The 19,650-nt window shown below is 38.9% G+C and overlaps 1 protein-coding gene across 1 annotated transcript in view; it reads right to left on the reverse strand.

The window, feature by feature from the left end:
• Nucleotides 1-7,151: 7,151 nt before the first annotated feature.
• The window catches only part of ELP4 (elongator acetyltransferase complex subunit 4), a 136,392-nt gene continuing 123,893 nt past the window's right edge, over nt 7,152-19,650 (reverse strand). The window contains exon 10 of the mRNA XM_005530288.3: nt 7,152-7,714. Within this exon, the coding sequence (XP_005530345.2) occupies nt 7,583-7,714 (132 nt within the window). The 3' untranslated portion in view covers nt 7,152-7,582. The remainder of the gene's footprint in view (nt 7,715-19,650) is intronic.

A 19,650-nucleotide genomic window follows, 5' to 3' on the forward strand; every position in this document is an offset into this window, starting at 1 on the left:
CTCTTACATATTTTTTTCCACCCCCCCCCCCAGTTAATTTCCATTTGCTTTTGTCCTCAGTTTCACCGGTTGAGCTCTGTGCCACGTGCACAGTCTTTGAGTAAATAGCAGAGGCTGGAGGAACCTGCAGGAGATGCATAGTAGTAAAGATAGTACAGCTTGGATAGGAGCCAGGTTGGCAAGTTCTCGCTTTAGAGCGTATCTTAAATTAATTCCTCCCCCAGCATTCTCTTAGATGTGAAGAAAGAAAGCCCCAGTGTATCAGCAGACAGTTAGGGTAGCTTACCCTGTATAGTTCACTATCCTAAGACAGTTTGCAGAAGTGATCCTGTGGAAGATGAAGGTGTTTCCAGAGGCTCTGCAGAAATGAAACCTCACAGCATTTGATCAGTCTGTTAATATGTACAGCTGATGTGTTGTAGATTTCAATGAAACCTCCAGCTGCCTGTTGTTCTTTGGAAGGTGGCCCTTTGGAGAGAAGTCTCCAAGAAACCTGCTTTCCTTCAAGTTTTGCTCTGGACCTCTGATGGCTGTTTTAGCACACTGAGAACTTCAGGGCCTTCTGCGCTGTTCCTGCCTGGTTATATCCCTGGTGAGAGGCTCCTGATTTTGGGAATGTGCGTCTGGTGCTGGTGGGCTGTGTGCTGGAGCTGCTTTGCCCCCACAAAGGGCCGTGAAACTGTTTTTGCTGGGCTGGTAGAGGTCTCTGGTGCTGGAGCCTCACCGCCTACGTCGAACTGCAGGTGGGTCAGATGGTGAGCAGAGGTTTTGTGAGTGACCCAGGAGGATCCTTGTTACCTTCAGGTGCCTGACAGGAGCTGTAAGTTGCCTGGAATCCTCCAGCAGAGGTTGCAGCTGCCTCCAGGCACCTGACAGACCTCACGTACTCTCTGGCAGCTAAAATTGGTGAGGGTTGCAAATTCCAGCTCTTCCTCTCCTGGGACATACAAGCTTTTCCAGCTGCACCAGAGGAGTTTGTAGATTCACAGATAACCTCCTTCAGGTCAGGCCTACACCAATGGATTTTGAGACTTTATGAACAGTTATTCCACAGAAATTACCTACAGGGCAACAGAAGGGCTCTGATTTACATGGAACTGCACACAGCAGATAAACATGTTCATCTTGTTACAATAAATATGTTAATTTACAATGAGTGAAGAAAATCTGCATTTCTCTCTGTAACTGTTTATGTTTTACTCTTTAGATTTTACTTGGCAAAGTTGGATTCATACTCAGCCTGTATTCTGCAGCTTTGTGTTTCAAATACTGCAGGGGAGGGCTTATTTATTTTTAAAACTCCCCCATCAGACTGGATTAAGTAAAAACCCTGCCATTTAAATTTTATAATTTTTTTTTTGCTTTTAAAGAAGCAAGTTGTCCACTTTGATTTCTCTGAATTTAAGTCAACATTGCTACTTTGCAAAGTACGTATTCAAACCCTTAGATTCTTATTTAAACTAAGTTTTTTGTTGGCTCTAATGATTTTTCTGAGTTATGATTCAATTGCTCTGTGTGAACTGCTGTTGGTTTACACCTGTTTGGCCTAGGGTATATTTAAAACTTCACTGAGGCTTATAAAGTCAAGGACTGCAAAATAACTCCCCTGGAGTAATCGTGACTCCATCCACTCTGTGTTTCCATCCTCTTTCCCTCTGTTTTGTTGGGACAAGTTCTATTTACTTGTCTGAAGTTGGAGAATGGATAAGGATGTTTGAAGCTCCTCAGCCATGAACCTTGGCGAGTTGGGATGAACCCCCTGGTTTTGAGGTGGCTCCTGGGAAGCTCCCACACAATCTCCCACACAGCTGGACCTTCCACTGTCTCCATGAGTGTGCTGTCAAAATCCTTCTTGTGTTGTCAAAATTCTTCTCACTCCAGTAATTTTCCAAAATTGCTGAACTATCCTGGACACAGGCTGGGAAGAACTATAAATGGGAATTTCATCATGCTGGAGAAGTCTTCCAAATGCTTTCCTCTCTCAGTCACTCCCTATCTGGTCTTGGCTGAGTTGTTTTATTTATTAGTGCTGTGCCCTGTTCTGGGCTCCTCAGCACAGGAGAGACGAGGAGCTCCTGGAACAGATCCAGTGGAGGGTAACAAAGGTGATGAAGGGACTGGAGCATCTCTTATGAAGATGGACTGAGGGAGCTGGGTCTGCTCAGCCTCCAGAAGAGAGGACTGAGAGGAGACCCTGCGTCAGTTCTTCCATGGTGCCAAGCCATGGCACACGAGGCAACGGGCAGGAATTGATGCCCAGGAAACTCCACCTGAACACGAGGAAGAACTTCCTGCATGGCTGATGAAGCACTGGAGCAGGCTGCCCAGAGAGGCTGTGGAGTTGCCTCACTGAGATACTCCAAAACCATCCTCCAACCCCAGTTGCCATGTGGCCTGGGATGGGCCTGCTTGGGCAGGGAGGCTGGACCAGGTGGCTCCCTGTGGTCCCTCCCAGCCTGACCCATCCCGTGTTTCCGTGATTAGCTCATCTTTTCCAAGGCCAAGCTGGTGGCAGGAGTTTTGTTACACAGATGGATGGCTGAGATACCTTTGTGTCTGACAAGTTCTGTGCCTGCTGGATCCATGGAGGTGCTGAATGTGCCCAGGAAGGAGAGGGAGGCACTAAAACTTCTCTGGTCGGGAATGAAGCGCTGCAGCTGCAGACAGCAGAGCTAGAACTGGTGTTGAGCCCTGCCAGAATGATCCCTGTTCTACTGACTTAAAATAGCTCAGGAAGCCAAATTTGTTTTGTAGCCATGCAAGTTCCAGGCCAAGAATGGTGCCCTGCACAAACAGACCTGGCCTATGAGTAGAAGCTCTGACTTACTTTGCATTAAATAAATGCATTCTAAGAACTGCTGAAATGTTTCACTTGAGCAATAGATTTTAAACAGGTTTACAGCTCTTTCTCCACACAATAAACTATCTCAAAATACAGGCACTGAAAACAGCTTGATTTCATACCTAAATCCAATCCATTTATCCTTTCTGCTCTTCTCTAAGTCCAGCCCTGTGAGATTCCAGCAAGAGCTTTCTTTCATGCTTTAACTGCTTCAACCTGACTTCAAAAGAAGTACACCAAAATTCACCAATTTCATGATTTTTAAAAGAATACCTCTGACACTAAGTGCTGACAACATTCTGAGGGTATGAATATTCAGAGTCAAACTCTGCCAGCATAAAGACATTTTTTTTTAAAAAAATCTTGCTATATTTTGGGTTTTACATTTATCTTCAATGCCAGAAGACATTAAAATATTTATTCTTTATTTTATTTTTAAATATATAGAGGAATATGCAGTTAAAAATTCTCTAGATCTGCTAAATTGTAAAAGATCCTCTGGACCTTACCCTACCAGGTTGCTCCTGGTCTAAACTATCACTGACTTCTCTGGAAGACTTTTCAGATTAAGTTCTGCAGGTCCAGAAAATCCTCATGCAATAAAATGCTGAAAACACAGAAGGTGCCTTTGTTTTGATATGAACAGGAGGTCTGTAAATTAGTTTGATGTGCCTGATAACTTTCAATACTGCTTAAAGGCAGAATTAAAATAAGCAGCCAAGTTTTCAGCAGATGCTCCAGGATGCTTGACAGTCCTGAAAGATCCATCTACTCACATGCACAGGGTTTGTTTTTTTTTTTCTCATTTATTTTTGGGTAAAGAAAAAGGGTCTAACATTTGCTTATATTAAATAAAACCTGAAAAAAAAGAAAAAAGAGTGGTGGAATTTTGGTTTTTTTGCACCCCTGCCATGTGAGATGCCTTTTTTTTTCCTAAGATGAAGAGGATTCACTTTCATTCTTTTCTTCTACACAGGTACATTTATTATTGAATAAGCATTATCATGTGATTAAAAAAAAAAGAAATGCAGGCAGGTCTTATGAGAAATGCACTCACATAGCTCACAAGAGAAAATGGAAATCCCAGGAGATGGCATTGGAGATAGGACTTGCTTCCACCATCTCTTAAAGACATCAAAACATCTTTCTTATTTCTGTTGTGCTCTGTAGTTATGATGTTTCTGCAGCACAGGCAAAAGAAGAACACTTTAAATTTCTAATATATGATCCTGGATAAATACTCATTTAATACATGTGAATGTGTGTGTTTGAGTTTAGCTCTTGTAGTACAGCCTCATTTTTACTGGGATGTGTTACAACTTTGTGGTTTCAGAGAAACTCCATTAGCACCTCCAGTACTGGCATGGTAAAAGATTAAGTTAGGCTTTTGAACTTTCCCAAAAGCTGTGTTTGGAACAGCATCACTACTTAATATTTAATTTAAATATCAAACCAGTTGTGTACTACCACAGGTATCAAATCTGGAGTAGCTGAATGCCCATTTCCAGATGCTTGTAGCTGCTGTTACAGAAAATTGAATTCAGCTGCACCCTGGAAATTGCTTTTGAAATGTCTTTACAAACAGAGAAAAAGACTTATCTATGATAATATTCTTCTCATGTTCCAAATACTTATATTTTGAAAACCTCAACACAACAGAAATTATATAAAGAATTCTTATTTGACATATTAAAGGCACAACGTTTTAAATTTCATTACTGCTTTCTTGACTGTGTGTCACAATTTCTGTAAAGATCAGGCTCTTGTGCTGAATTGGGAACGTCTTCACTGGGATGAATCTATTGTTTCCCTGCTGAGTTTGGTGGTTTCAGTTTGTAGCCTGCTAAAAAGTAGGAAGTGCTGCTTAAAAAATTGCAATAAACAAAATTCATTCTGCAATCTCTGTGGAGAGGAGCCCTCTGAGCAGGAGTGAGGGTGGCACAGACTTTCTGCCCAAGCCATCTGGAGATGCCAAAAGGAGTTGGTAGCACATTGCCACAGCCTGTCAGAAGAGGCTGTGCCCATTCCTCGATTACCTGAGCTGCTCCCCTTAGTTAAATATTTGCCTTCAAGTCAAGGGAAGACAGAACTGAAGAAGGATGTTTTGTACACAGGAGCTCGACAGGCACAGAGTGGCTGTGGGGAAAAGGCACAGAAAATCACCAGGTAAACATTTTTCTGGATTCCCAAGTCAGACCTGCTGTTGGTGCAATGATGGAAATCTTTATTTTATCCACACTGCATCTACCCCATATCTACCCCATATCTAGCCTCTCTCTACCTGCTATCAGGTAGCTCACCCAAAGTTCTGTCTCACCCCTCAGCTTGCTGGATAAAGACACTGTCACATGTCACTGATAGGAGATTATGGAAGGAAGGAAGAGAAATTTTGCTCCATGTCATAGGTAAACAACACTGTTCCATCTGCATTCTCTAACACTTTACAAAACACCTTTAGTGACTCAGGGAAAAAAACAAACTCATGCAGATTTGTAGAAGGAATTCCTTTCATTACTCAAAACATTTGTCAGCTTTAATATTAGCCTGCTGAAGTTTTGGAAGCTGAAGCCTTCCAGATGCACAGGGCACACATCTAGACAGATACACACGTGGGATGCACATGCTGCTCACCCACAATTTTCAGGTAATATCTTAACTAGAAATGGGACTGTGATATTCCAGGATATTTTCTCCTCTGTATTTTAAGTCAATGACCTATTTAAATATGTTGGCAGCAATGTATATGTCTTGTGACTTTACATTCCACAAAGAAACGCTGTGTTTTGTGTTATTTACATTAAAAAGACATCCTATGTAAAACTTCACCTTTGTTAAAAATCACTTTATCCTAAGTATTTAAATTATTTCATGCTTTCAAAAGGCACAATTATGTATCTAATGAGAACTTCCATTCAGTGTTACACATAATACAAAAAAGGGAAAAAATGTTTGAGACATCAATGATAATATTTTAAATATGTTGGCATAGGAAAGTAGATGTCTTTTTTCTTCACTAAACTGACAGTTCTGTTCCGAAACTTTATTTTGAAAAGATTTTAAAAGGATTTGTGTCTTTAGAAATAAAAAATGTAACAGGCATATCTAAAAAATATAGAAGAGAAAACCTGATTGTTACTACTAATGAAATAGCTGATGACAAAATAGTAGTCTTTTTGATTTTGATCACAAAAAATAAACTGGTAGTGACAGGATATGATGGATAGATTTGACATCCTGGCAAATCACTGTCATTGATTCAATTATTCTAATTCAGAATAAAAGCTGTATACAGTATGTGTTTATGCTACAGTGGAGTTTTTTAAGTGATTGACATTCATCATATTAGTTAGACAGTTTTAAAAGCTATGTCTTTGTTTTACACAGCGTTGTCAAGAGGAAAAAAAAATAAAGTAGAACCTGGATTGCAGGAAAAAAAAAAGAAAAAAAAAGCAAACCACTTCCCCAAGTCTTGGTTCCAAACCCATCAAAATATGTTACCATTATTGCATCCTATTAACACGTTCTTTGAAGACTCAATTTCACTCCAGCCATGTAATACACTATTATAAAGACGAAATTTTGAAACTGTAATGCAATCTTACAGCTGGGTGGCTTGGAAGTTCTGCAGAGAAGAAGATATTACCTTTCAAAATGGAAGTCAGCCTCAGAAGAAAGAATGCAAACCACTTTAATTCCCAGGTCAGCTTTGCTTCACTGTTCCTTTGTTTGATGAGAGAGACACAGGGATAGATACAGAACAGTTACAAGTTCACAAATTGTATATCTGAGGCTACAAAAGCCTGAATTACTTGTGTATTCTGCCCTGCTTTAGACCAGCTCGCTGTGATATCCTTCCCCGAGCTCAAATGCACTCCTCTGGTTTCCCAGCATTAATGTAGCTGTCGGTTTGAATTTCAATCTTGAATTATGTCTGTTGACATAATTTCATAGTGCTGACTTCAATTGTTTAGGATTACTGTTTTGAACTACATAAGGAAATCAATTCTTTCCTCTCTGGTTAGGAAATTCCATTCAAGTGCATTTTAATGCATGTAGTAAGCCATAAGGCAAAGTAATTATCTATAATATATTCTGATTTAAACCCCCCCATCCTCAATTACTGGCATATTAAAATAAAAATTATCTTACATATTATAAATTTATTGTAACATATATTATAAAATGATGTAGAGATTTCATGAAATTTAAGAATGGTATTTCAATTACAGAAATGAATGTTTTTTTAAAAGTGTGTAGTTTGCTGTTTGAATAACACATGACAATGAATTTCTTAGTTCCATTCCTTTATTTCAATAAACTCATTATTCATACAAAATATTATATGTAAAGTACATAAAAAATTCTTTTGGGAAAAATATCCCTTTATTTTTAATGTAGAAAAAAAAAATAAATTAGAAATGAAAGGGTAACGGCAATTCTTTTTGTATTTTAAGGAAAGGAACAAAATACAACCTGTTTCCAATGGAGCAGAACAATGGCAGGACCCAACACAACAGAAGCTAAATCCAAACAAGACCAAAATTAGTACAAAGAAAGCAGAGTATAAAAAAAAAAATAATAAAAAAAAATAAAAGCAAAAGAAAAGGAAGGCATCATATAACAGCATTTACTTTTTAAAGACTGCTGGGTCAAATCATTAAGAAAAATATTTATATAAGTCATTAACACTCCTAATTAGAGTGTCACATAAATGAGAGTGAAGCTGCTAAGTAGAAATCACTAGAAGTCCAGGTGCTTCTTGCCGATGGCCATGGCGCCACATCCTGAGCTCAGCAGTTTGGCGGATCCTGCCAGATCCTGTTTGCTCGCACGGCTCACTGTGTCTGACAAGTCTGGAGGCAAATGCAGCCGCTGTGGCAGGAGATTTTCAGGAGGGAGAGGCAGAGAGAGACGGGGAGAGAGAGAGAGGGAAGAAAGAGAGAGAAAAACACAGAGAGAAGAAAAATAAATGCGGTAGAATTGGTTTTGCGCATTTCGAAATGCAGTCCTTCTCCCGACTGATCCGTGTTTACCCACACAAATAAAACACTTCCCAGACACTAGGCTGACCTGGCAACAGTTTTTTTTTATGTTTTCAATATATTGGATTCTGTAAATTGGAATAGATTTTTTTTTTTTCCTTATGAAAATTTTCTAAACAAAATACAAATTTGCTGAAGGTATTTAATTATATCTACGGGCATTCTCCCTTTAAAAACCAGTGTTTTGTCTGCATGTCAGCCTCTACGTCAAATTATTTGATTTCTACAGCGCTACAGAATAAGTGTAGCTTTATTTGAAATATGCACACATGGTGACAAGAGTCTGAAAATAAATTACATGATGGTCAAAAGATGGAGAGGGCTCACCCTGGTTGCACATTACTCTGCTACATGTTTCCTCTTCATATTCTATTTCTAGTGGCTAATAAACCCAAGCAGTGACAGTAGTTGCATTTGTATAAGGCAATCATACATGTTACTCAAAGCCTGCCCTCCCCAGTGAGTTGTAGGAACATTAAATCCAGTTTACAGATGGAGAAACAGAGTTTACATGGCTGCACATGGCCCTTGCACATGGTCCTTGCACAAAAACCCTATTTTTCAACTATGGCAAAAATATTTTCACCCTCCCTCTGAGGGTCTTTTATACTGGAGATATATAAAAGACATGACAATTAGCTTTTGTAAACTAAGGTGAAAATGAATGTAAAACTGAGGCTTTACTTGCTTAATTACTGGCTTGCTTTTGGACCCAGAGAGGCACTGAAAGGTGGTCAGATGAGGCAGCTGAGCATCTTCTTCACAGTGCAATAATTTATGAAACTGGTATCATGGAAGGAGCGTATTTCTTGAAAGATTTAGTAGGCAAAGGCTAAACTGGGTGGTTCTTTTAAAATGCACATGCTTCTGAAGGGAACAGGAGAACAGTAGTGGCTGCAAAACTGTATTAGGAGGCTGTGTGGACTATCCTTATTATCAGCTTTTGCTGCATTTTTGCTTTTGCCACACATCAACACAGCTTCCTTTTCTTCAATGTTTTTGGAACTTCTGTATCCTAAGAATTTGATTAAAAAGCATAGGAAATCTTTGAATTTACAATGAGCTGACTGTTGAATTCCTTGCTGGTTCTGAGACTCTGTAGCTGGGTTTAACCTGGGAGATGCTCCCAAGGGCTTCCTACCCCTGGCCACCCCTGGCTGGGAGAAGAACTGTGTTGTTATTTTCTCCAAGGGAAGGAAATGCATGAAGTAATGCATGAGGAACAGGAAAGTCCAGGGTGAGATGCCATTCCCCAGTGCTGCAACAGGAGACAGGTGTGTATTTACTGACAGCATTTTGCCTGTGAAACACAACCCACATCTCAAGCCCCACTCCCTGTAAATACCACGCAGGAACTGCGTGACACCAGTGCTGTGGCAGAGAATCCTTCACTCACAGCTCTCCCCTTTCTCCAAGGAAGGTTAAGCCTGGCTGTGGCTGTGGACTGCAGCCCATGATTCCTCATTTCTGCCTCAACACAACACAAACAGGGCACGAGCCTTTCTCCTCTGGCTGCTGAGCAGAACTGGGAAGAGCCAATGTTCAGCGCGGATTGCACGGGAAGGGCTGAAACCACGGAAAAGCCGAGGAGAAGGAGAAGCTGGGAAGCACAGGGGAGCACTTGGCAGATCTTTCAATCGCATTTTCTTTCTAAAAAAGTGTACAGTGCTTGGCTGGCAGGGGGATGTGGGAGGTGGAGAGACGAGTGAGCTGATCCAACCTTCTCCCGCTCCCTGTTGGCATCTCCGTGCCGCGACCAAATGGATTCCGAGCAAGGTGATGAAGAGCAAACAGAACCAAGACTCAGCAAACCCATCTTAGGCAGGGACTGACTAAATATCACAGACAGGGAACAACTGCAAACCCTGCCACAGTACCCTGGACTTAAAAGTGTGGTCAGAAACCAAAAAAGTCTTTTATGTCAAGCCTGTGTTCATTTGCTAATATTTATTCTAAACAGAAAATTGACAGAAGAATGTCTATAAAATTGCAAAGATTTAGATAGGAAAAGGACAAAAATTAAAGATCCTTAGATTGGATGTTGGAGGTGAGTTAGGCTTTTACAGATGTGTTTGTTATGATACAGAATTTCATTATACAGGCATACACTCTCCTTCCCCATCCTCTTCAGTGAAGAGGGTGCACAGTGCTCATTTAGTGACTGGCTATTCAGTATTTTATTTTCTTGTCACTGTTTACTCTGAACTTTTCTGACATATTTATTGTACACTATTCAGACCTTGTTCTGAAGGCAGAATGGCTTTTCAATAGCACATGTCAGTATATAGCACTTGAATGCCTCACAAATACCAATGGTGTTATTTTCCTAATATTCTTGTGAGAGAAGGCAGCAAAGTTACCTCCATTTTAGAGACAGGGAGTCGAGGTATATAAAACACACAGAAAAAGGATCTACTAATTTCAGAAACAGAATCTGAGGCAGTTAGGACTTGCTTTTCCAGACTGTTTAGCATTTTACAGAATTTCACATGTTTAAATGCTAACTTCATTTGCAGCTGAGTGCTTGGTACTTCTTCAAGAGCCCCCAAGTCAGGTACTCAGAAAGCAAGAGGCACAAAATAAGAGCATTGAAACAAAAATGCTGTGTTGAAGCAACATAACCACACAGAAGTTCACTGGTATTGGCAGAGACACACATCATTACATTCCATTACATCCTTCCATGTCTTAATTATGAGACCATTCCCCCTGCAATCCTTTCCTCTACAATCTCAGCTTTCAAACATTATAAAAAAATTGCTGGTTCTGCAGGAAGCACATTTCACTGCATGTATCACATTCATCCTCAGATCAGATGTATTCTGAACAACAAACCACACCAGAGTCCTTTGAAAACAGCTGAGTATTACCCTGTCATTAAGACCTGAATCACTGGACACACACACACGTTCCCTGTGATATTTTGAATGATATTTCAAAATATCATTCCTTCCATTTTCTGTGTGGAGAAATTTTCAGTGTAGAGAAATTTTCTCTGTGCCCATAAACAGGACTGAAAATATTAATCCTAAGAAAGATGTTAACACCATTTAAAAATATTCTAAATGTTAAGCCACAGGAATATTAAATAAACAGGAGATTAATTGCATGGCGTTATACAGACATCTATAGGTTAAGCAACTGGCCCTTATTTTTAGCACCAACAGGGACATTTTGGTCCCTTGAACTAAGGCAGTAAGGGATGGTATGGACAGGCTTTGATCCTTCTGGAACACCAGCACCACAGAACAGACATTTTCACAGATATCTGCTGACCAAAGAGAAACAATCACGTTTAAAGTCCCAGTTAAGCACAAAATCTTTTCTGGTGGACAGACTCCTCTACTATTTCTGAGGCTCTGACCTCCATTCCTTTCAAGCTCTCTTCCTTTGATCAGTCTGGTAAGAATCAGATTTTGCTCACATTAGCAATCCAAATCCTTGTCCAGGCCTTCCATCCTACAACTGCTTTTTGTGATAAAAATGTCTCTTCTCTGGTTATCAGCAGTCCCCAGTCTCAGCTTTCTGCATCCAAGCTCTTTATTCCTGCTCTCAGAGTTTCTCTTGCCTCTGTTTCCACCCCCTGCTCCTGTTCCTAAAGCCTAGGTTCAAATTCAGCACCAGGCTACCTTTCATTGCCTCCACCCCTTGTGTTCCTCATCCCCTTGTTTGTTCTCCTCCTCTTCTCATCCATCTATCCCCCTTTCCCCTGCTGGAACTGCTTCCCATTCCCATTCCCATTCCCATTCCCATTCCCATTCCCATTCCCATTCCCATTCCCATTCCCATTCCCATTCCTATTCCTGCTTCCTGCCCCTCTCCCCAGCCCCAGCTGTGGGCACAGGCAGTGGCTCCCCTGCTCCTAAAAGCAGATAAATGCCTAGAGAAAAGTCAAGCTGAATGCACTGAGTGTGCCAAACAGGTGGGTTTTCACAGGCCAGCAAAAACCCATCCCAGGCCTAAATGCTAGGCATAAAATGATTTTAAATAATTTAAAATATTCCAGAAGCACAAAACTTTCTGTAGCTGAGAGCAAGCTGGCATGGTAACAGTATTTTAAAGCAAAATGGTCATAATGTGGCAAAAGTAAACATGCAAGTGAAAATAGGATCCTATGATCACTCTCCTTGGGATAACTTCTTAAAAATTATATCAATGGATGGTAAAGTTTATCAGAGAAAAAAAAAGGGAATGCTGGAGTAAACTTCCTCTGTGCAAAGTTATTTGTGTATCTGCATTATTACAGCGTGTTTAATTACATGATCACACAATATTTTCACCAACAGAGGCTGTCAGGGAGGTTCAAAATTTTCAAAATCTTCAGAATCAAACTCTTAATTTTCATTCACTGGCTGAAGAAACAAGTGGCTCTGGAAGAAGGATGTTAGGGAAGGGGCTTGGTGTGAGTTGTGGTGCTCTGTTTTGGGCAGCCCGGAAGGCTTTGCAGGGTAGGAACAATTACACTGAAGCCAGCTAAACACACAGCTTTAGGGCATGCATTACGAAAGGAAAACAGTTTAGACAAAACTTATTACATACTTTGTGTCTGCTCCTCCCTGTGCCTGAAGAAAACTTCTAATTACTTCATTTGTTCTCAATGGGGAAAAAAAAAAAAAAAAAAGGCAGAAGTGGAAGATGAGATTATGTAAAAGGACAGCTCAGAAGGGTTACAGAGCAATCAGTCCCAGCACAGAGGATCAAATACTCACTGATGGTTTTCTGGGATGTAAAGATCCACATCATGGCTATTCCAGGAACTTCCAGTGGGCTATGTTTGGTTGGGGTCAATTTATTTTTGAAAATACTACTATACAAAAATATTAGCAAGTGTATCTTACTTTAGATTGTTTTAGAGAGGGCTACAAAAATCATATATTCTGTAAAATGCTTTAAGCAATAAAGAATACAACATCTTTTAACAACAATGTGATAAGCAGATATACGTATACTGGCACACATCTAAACCCCAAGTAATTCTGTATATTACTCCAAAATCATTATTGTATTTTTGTACCTATTTAAAGTGTAATTCTGTAGCAAAAAATTGCATAATAATATGAGTGTTGCATAATCACTGAATCTCATTAAAAATGAGGCGATACTTTGTTCTTAATTTGATTCATATTAAGGTAATTTCGCTGAAGCCAACCCTGTGACTCTGTTAATAATAACTGGGCCCAAACGTCCCAAAAATCTTTACAATTCATTTATTTGGATCTTTGACCAAAAAAAAAAAAAAAAAAAAGCTTATTAGTCTACTATGGCTGCAGCCCTGCCTTGGGGCAGGGAGATGGGTTAATGACCTCTCTAGATCCCTTCTACTTCCATTTGCTACAACTCCATGAAGACTGAAGTCTCCAAAGCCGAAGGGATTTGGTTTAGGGGGCAAGAGGGGGATGGGGAGAAGAATTTTAGGAATGCTGGGAAAATGAAAGATGCAGACTCTTAGTTGGGGAGCTTTACATCCTACTTACTTCTCTTTGAAGCAGAACTCTCCCCATCCCATAAAACCCCCACAAGCCAGAATGGGAACAGATTGTGGCAGAAAGCCCAAGCTCCTGGCACTGTTTGCTCCTGCTTATCCTGCCCACAATCCACCACTTGCATGATGTTTTCCCCTTCATGGCTTTTTATTATCACCTAACTTTTAATTACCAGCAGCAATTTCTACCTTTGGTCTTAACAGAAACACAAAGATGTGCAGATACAAAACTGAATTTCTAATAGAAAAGTTTTTCTCAAATATTTGACATGGAGGTTTTACTACAAGTTTTGGCTTCCTCTCTTGCCAAGCTCAGGAGTTGAGGGGCACCAGATATCTGTATTCTGATGAAATTAATTCTCTTTTATAGGATATGTAGTCTACTGGAGTGACACAGCACTTCTATTGACATAACTTTGCAATTACATACCAAAATATCATCATGAAAATAGACAAAAAATTTATTACTGCCACCCAGTAATAAAACTTCTGAGTTAATGTAAGTTCACTTCTCAATGACTAAGCAACAAGCACTTGGCCACTGAAGACATTATTACCTCTCTCATCAAGGAACAGAAAAGTCAACTGGCCTAGACCTGTGTCAGGCAGAAATCTTGTGGTTTTTGTGAAATTTGGTTCACAAATAATGAAGGTGTCTCACAACCCGCAATATTTAATCTTGTGGAGAGAATGGAGCCAAACTATTCTCTTATAGCTCCATTTCAGTGTCACACAAACCCTTCTTAAACCATTCACTGGGAATCTTTTATGCTGCAGTTTGCTCAGTATTTTAACAAATTCAGGACATAAAACAGTTGGTAACTATTTTTCTGTATAATGGACATGAATTCAGTTTATTCTTGTTCTGCTATATTCATTGACACTACATCACCATTTGTTAGATCACAGGAATACACCCATTTTCTAAATTGGTCATAAAGAACAAAAGACTTGATTTTAAAAAGAGCATCCTAAAATTTTCTACATTTCAGGTAACTGTGATTGACTTTTAAGAAACTAAAACTATGTCAAGTCATATTAAAATTATTACATCTACCATATGCATGTCCTATTTATTTTTAATTTTTTTTTATTTTCTTTTTTAACTTCTTTTATTATTACTATCATTATTATTTCTTTTATTATTATTATTTATTATTTTATTTATTTATTTATTTATTTTTAAGTTTAAGCACAATCAACTTAAAAAAAAGTTAACATCATGATGTCAACTATTGCTAACAAAAAGTGTTGAGAGAAGGCTTCCAGTAAGAATAACTGAGAAATAAACTTCTACCTATATAAGTCTGTTTGCTAAAGGATAGATAATACTACTGAGAATATCTGAACACAATTCTAAAACTCTTATTTTCTGTCACTTAGAGAATGTAAAATAAAACCAGGGCAATTCTCACTTTCACCTCAGTTACAGAACTGTGATTCAGTTTTATTGTGGGTTTCCAATAGTACAGACAGATTATTTAAACAGTATTTTGAAGGACACGTGGCAAAATTAAGAGCCATTAATAAACCTACTTCCTTTTATGACAGATTTTGCAAAAAAATCCATTTTCTATTTCAGAAAATACATTTCTTTTCAGTGTATCTGCTTTACAGAAGGGATATGATAATATCCAGGAGAATTCAATTCGAACTCTGCTGTTTTGCTTGGATGTGCCACATGGTACAGTTTCTGTTTTCTGACCAGAAATCTGTATTGCTGAGTCTGAATTTAAAGCTTACTTTTATAACACTGGCTGCTGTTCAGAGCTATTTGTTTGTACCAACACAATTAAATTCTGTACATGTTTGTGTAAAATGCACCCCTGGGGTATTTTGGGTGGCTGAAGAAGTTCCAGTTGCAGACTGAGTAGGGATGTGTGTGTTTTTATGGATGTGCACCTCCAGTCATTATTTTCAGTGGCAGGAAAGTACAGACAGTTGTCCAAATTCCAAAGAAAAATTCCAACATGTGGATTTGTTACATGTGAAGGGACTCAAGTGAAACAAAAAAATACCAGGAAGATTTGGCTTCTCTGACACCTGAGAATTCCCAGTGCTTGGCTGGGAATCACACATCCAAGGAACAGACCTGCTTTATGTTCTAGCTGTAGTCTGTGGATAATGAAGAGGTTCCCTGTCTTATAAAAAGGGCTGGATCCATCAGTAATGGCCATAGGCTGCCCAAAGGCTGCAGGTGCTCAACTGCTTGTCTGATCCAAAATTCAGGGAAACCAGTGGTAATCTCATAAGCAGAACTGGACTAAATATTTACATAGCACACTACAGGGATGCTGATACAGCTCTTACCAAGCACAAATTGAAAGACTGTCTCTGTTTTGAAGAGTTTATGGTCTGAATACACAAAATGGGCAGAAAGGAAAAAAAGACAAAATATCAAGCAGAAGGAAAAATGTTATGATGTACAAATACTGTATTAATGCCAAAACTTTTGGTTTTTTTTTTTTCTTCTTTCTAACTGAAAAAGAAATGTTTAGAAAGATGAGTGAAAGAGAACAGCCATAGGGAAAGAAATTAAATGACAAAGGGCTGAAGAAAAGATGGAGTGAAGAAAGGGAAAGATGGAGGAAGAGATATATTAATCTAGGCATGTTAGAGTTGAGATTGGAATATACTGTCTAAATCCTGAAGGGAAATACTGTTCTAAATTCAAGCAGTAGTTCATGAGTCTGATGTTATCATCTATGTCCAAAGCAGGGACATTTCTCCTGTGGATCTGTTCTTTTTGCTGGATATCTCCTCCCTGAGCTTACGTAAGAGGAGCGTGGGCCCCGTGATGCAAGTCTGAGTAACTCCAGGGCTCTCAGGACAGCCTGGGTGGATGCTGATGTTAATGTCACATTCTCTTCCCTGACAAATTCTTTCAGCCTAATTGCAGCTGTCCACAAATCAGCCATTCAGTCTAACCTACATTAGAGACTCAGGCTGGGATGACTCCTCCTTGCAAGTGCTTGTCCATATCTGCTGATTGATTATTCAGGAAACCTGAGTGACTAGCTGAAACCAAATTCTTAACTTGGAGTCTAAAAGGTCAAGGGGAGGAATTCAGTCCTACAACTCCATGAAGCTTCTCATTGAATCAGTGCCTGCAGTGTCTACTCCTTCTTTGAATGACATTGCAACATGCCACGGAGTACAGATTTCGTATCACACCACAGATGGTTCACTGGAAAGGTTCCAGACTTGCTGGTGATGCCCACGATACTCTACAACAACTTGAGTCTCTCTGCTGGGAAGCTTGAGAAGTGTTCAAACAAAAGCTGTGTATGTGAGGAGGAGGAAGGAGAAACAGCACTTGGGGCAGAAGCATCTGCTCCAGGATTACAGTGTTACTGTCACCCTCTAAAATTTCAGCTAAGTTGAAAACCTAAACAAATATTTGAGTTTGCATCCAAAACTATCTGGTAAAGTTCACTGTAATTTTCCAGGCTTCTGTCTCAGTTCCTGTCACATCTCAGAAAACTCATTAATCCCTCCTTTAAAACCCATTATTGGGGGTGTGCAACTGCAGCGAGTGACTGATAAAATGTGTTCTGCCTCTTGATAAAATCATCCAGATAGATCCAACACTTCACAGAAAGGTTCTACCCCAAAACAGGCAACTCACACTGCCAAATCTCCATTTCAATGATGGCTTGCCAGCTCAAAAAGTAAATGTTAGCTGGGGGGGGAGGGTTATTGTTTTATACCAGGAACAGCCCTGTACTCTGTATTTACTTTTTAAAGTCAGCTGGAATTAGAAAATTTCCATTGCTAGGCAGCCCAGCACGGCTGTGAAGCATTTCTGGGTGTTCAGACCCGGAGCAGGCGCTGCCCACAGGGAAGATTCATCACCCCTGTTCCACTGCCCACCCGTCCCTCCTCCAGACACCAGGGCTTTGAGAGCAGGGAAGTGCCTCAACCTGGTGCACAAACACATTACACAGACCAGAACACAATTATCACATTTGTAAAGCTTCAGGGATAGGAACAATTTAATAGCTCTTTGAAGCAGACTCATTTTCTGGAGCTTCTTGTATTTATTTTTTTTTTTAATGTTAAAATTTATTATTTTTAAAAATTATCAATTATTTTTAAAAATTATCAATTATAATGAATTATTATCAATTATTCTTAAATATTCTCAATTATTCTCAAATATTCTCAAATTGTTATTGTTATTGTTATTGTCATTGTCATTGTTATTATTATTATTATTATTATTATTATTATTATTATTATTACTATTACTATTATTTTGCTTTTCATGCATGGACAAGCTCTTCTTTGCTTACAGGTAATTTCTGGGTCTGTTTTTTTATTTTTATATGTGGAGGAACACAAATTATTCAATCATTTTAAAACAGTGCGAAAGAAGTCAAAAATGACTGTGTAAATGCAAGTTATTGCTACTATCCTGTTTTAAAAACAAGTAGCATTTAGATAGATAAATGTATACAAGACTCTGCACATTTACAAACCAGGGCTGACCAGTTTATTTTTGCAGCTTTTCATAAGCTAGAAACTTCAGCTCTGCAGTGGCAAATGCCACTGGGAGACACTTCATCCTAAGGCAAAAAGCAGGTCAGAAGAGGAAAAATAAAAAGGTATTTCTGCTATCATTGTCTCCTCACCCTGAAACTGGCACTGATATAGGAAGTATGTTCAGTTCCTGTAACTCCCAGGTAAGGATGCAGACATTACATAATTCATATTCTAATATCTTTTCAGCACTAATCCCCCGTGACTCAGGGCTAGAGCTGAAAATTCCAGGTAACAAAGCTTTTTTCTAGTGTTACTTCCAAATAATCTTTAGACTTCAGAAGTCCCCAAAGTGTTATTTAATATCTGTAGTATTGGCTTAACCTGTTTTGGTTAGAAAACTCATGGCTGCATATTTTTATTAAGTGATTAATATTACTTATTAAAAGGAGAGAAAAATTGCCTTGGTGACCGAGTGGTGATTCTGCCCACCCTTTGGGAAACCCATGCTTTTAAAGGAACTTTAAACACAGAATGAGAAGGGGAAAGGTTAAAAGACAGGTCACACTAATTTCTTTTTAAACAGCTCTGTTTCAGACAGTAGGTCTCGGTGGAAATGAAAACAAATAAATATGAATGACAGAAACTGGTATCACATTAAATGCAAGACTTTTGTAGCTAATTTTGATTAAAATAAACATTGCTATTTATCAGAAAGTTAGGGGGAGGGTTGAACATTTTGAGCAGATTCCTACATCAAAAAATGTGTTTTGTAAAGAAACTATATGTCAAATTATAGCTATTTGCTTTCAGCTTTCAGTTATTTCGTTTTGTACTTTTCATGTGTCAGTATTTTTTTCATTTCACTTCTTTATTCTGTACTACAAGTAAGTCTCTTTAGAGCAATAAGATCTTTAAAATCCCTTTAGTGTTTAGAAATGTCAACAATTCAGTAGATTATACTTGATGAATAGGCCAGATAGAAAAAAAAACTGCCTCAAGTTTTTATCTCAAGTGAAGTAAGGTGCTTTGAAGAGCACTTGATTTGAGATTTAGAAGCCTGCCACTATTCAGCCAGTCACTCTTGAGAGCTGTTAAGTCCTGACCCATAGCATGAAAACAGGTTGCAGGGAGGGAGGAAACACCAGTAAGAAATATATTTTGTACTCCCTGTGTAATTATTTCTTCTAAATACCACTTAAACATTTCTTCCTATAAATAAGTAAAAACCTAAGAGACAAGGCAACCTTATCAGACCATCTTATCTGAGTATTTTGAATGTAGCTGGAACTTGCCAGGGGGAACAGCTACAGCACTGGAAAAAGATGAGGCTCTAAAGGAAAAAAAAATATATATCTAAATGGTTCTTTCCATTTGAATAGACTACACCGACACACTAAAGCTTCGTATTTTTGACAAGAGACACAGAAAACAAAGAGGTTTTCACTTCAGAATACGCAGTGGAAGCACACAGAACGGTTTGGTTTGCTATAACTATGGAAAAATATTTTTTTTCATCCTTTGCTATCACCTCCACAGTCTAAAACCAATCTCAATACCAGACTACAATGAATTAATTCAACACCACAAAGCAATCAGTTTAAGATATCTGCAAAGCAATAATAATAATGTCAGATGAAAAGCAATGCAAACTGTAAACCACCCCTCTCATAGGAATATCTGTATTTAACAGATGATTGTGCTTGTGCACAGGCTCTCTCCCCCAGCACTATAGCTTTGTAACTGGTTCCTTCTTGAATAAGAACTTAGTTAATAACCTAACAGCAACTGGCCACATTATT

This window comes from Pseudopodoces humilis, chromosome 7, assembly GCF_049639895.1.
Source record: "Pseudopodoces humilis isolate 2021_Gansu_Grassland_sample_001 chromosome 7, ASM4963989v1, whole genome shotgun sequence".
Lineage (NCBI taxonomy): Eukaryota > Metazoa > Chordata > Aves > Passeriformes > Paridae > Pseudopodoces > Pseudopodoces humilis.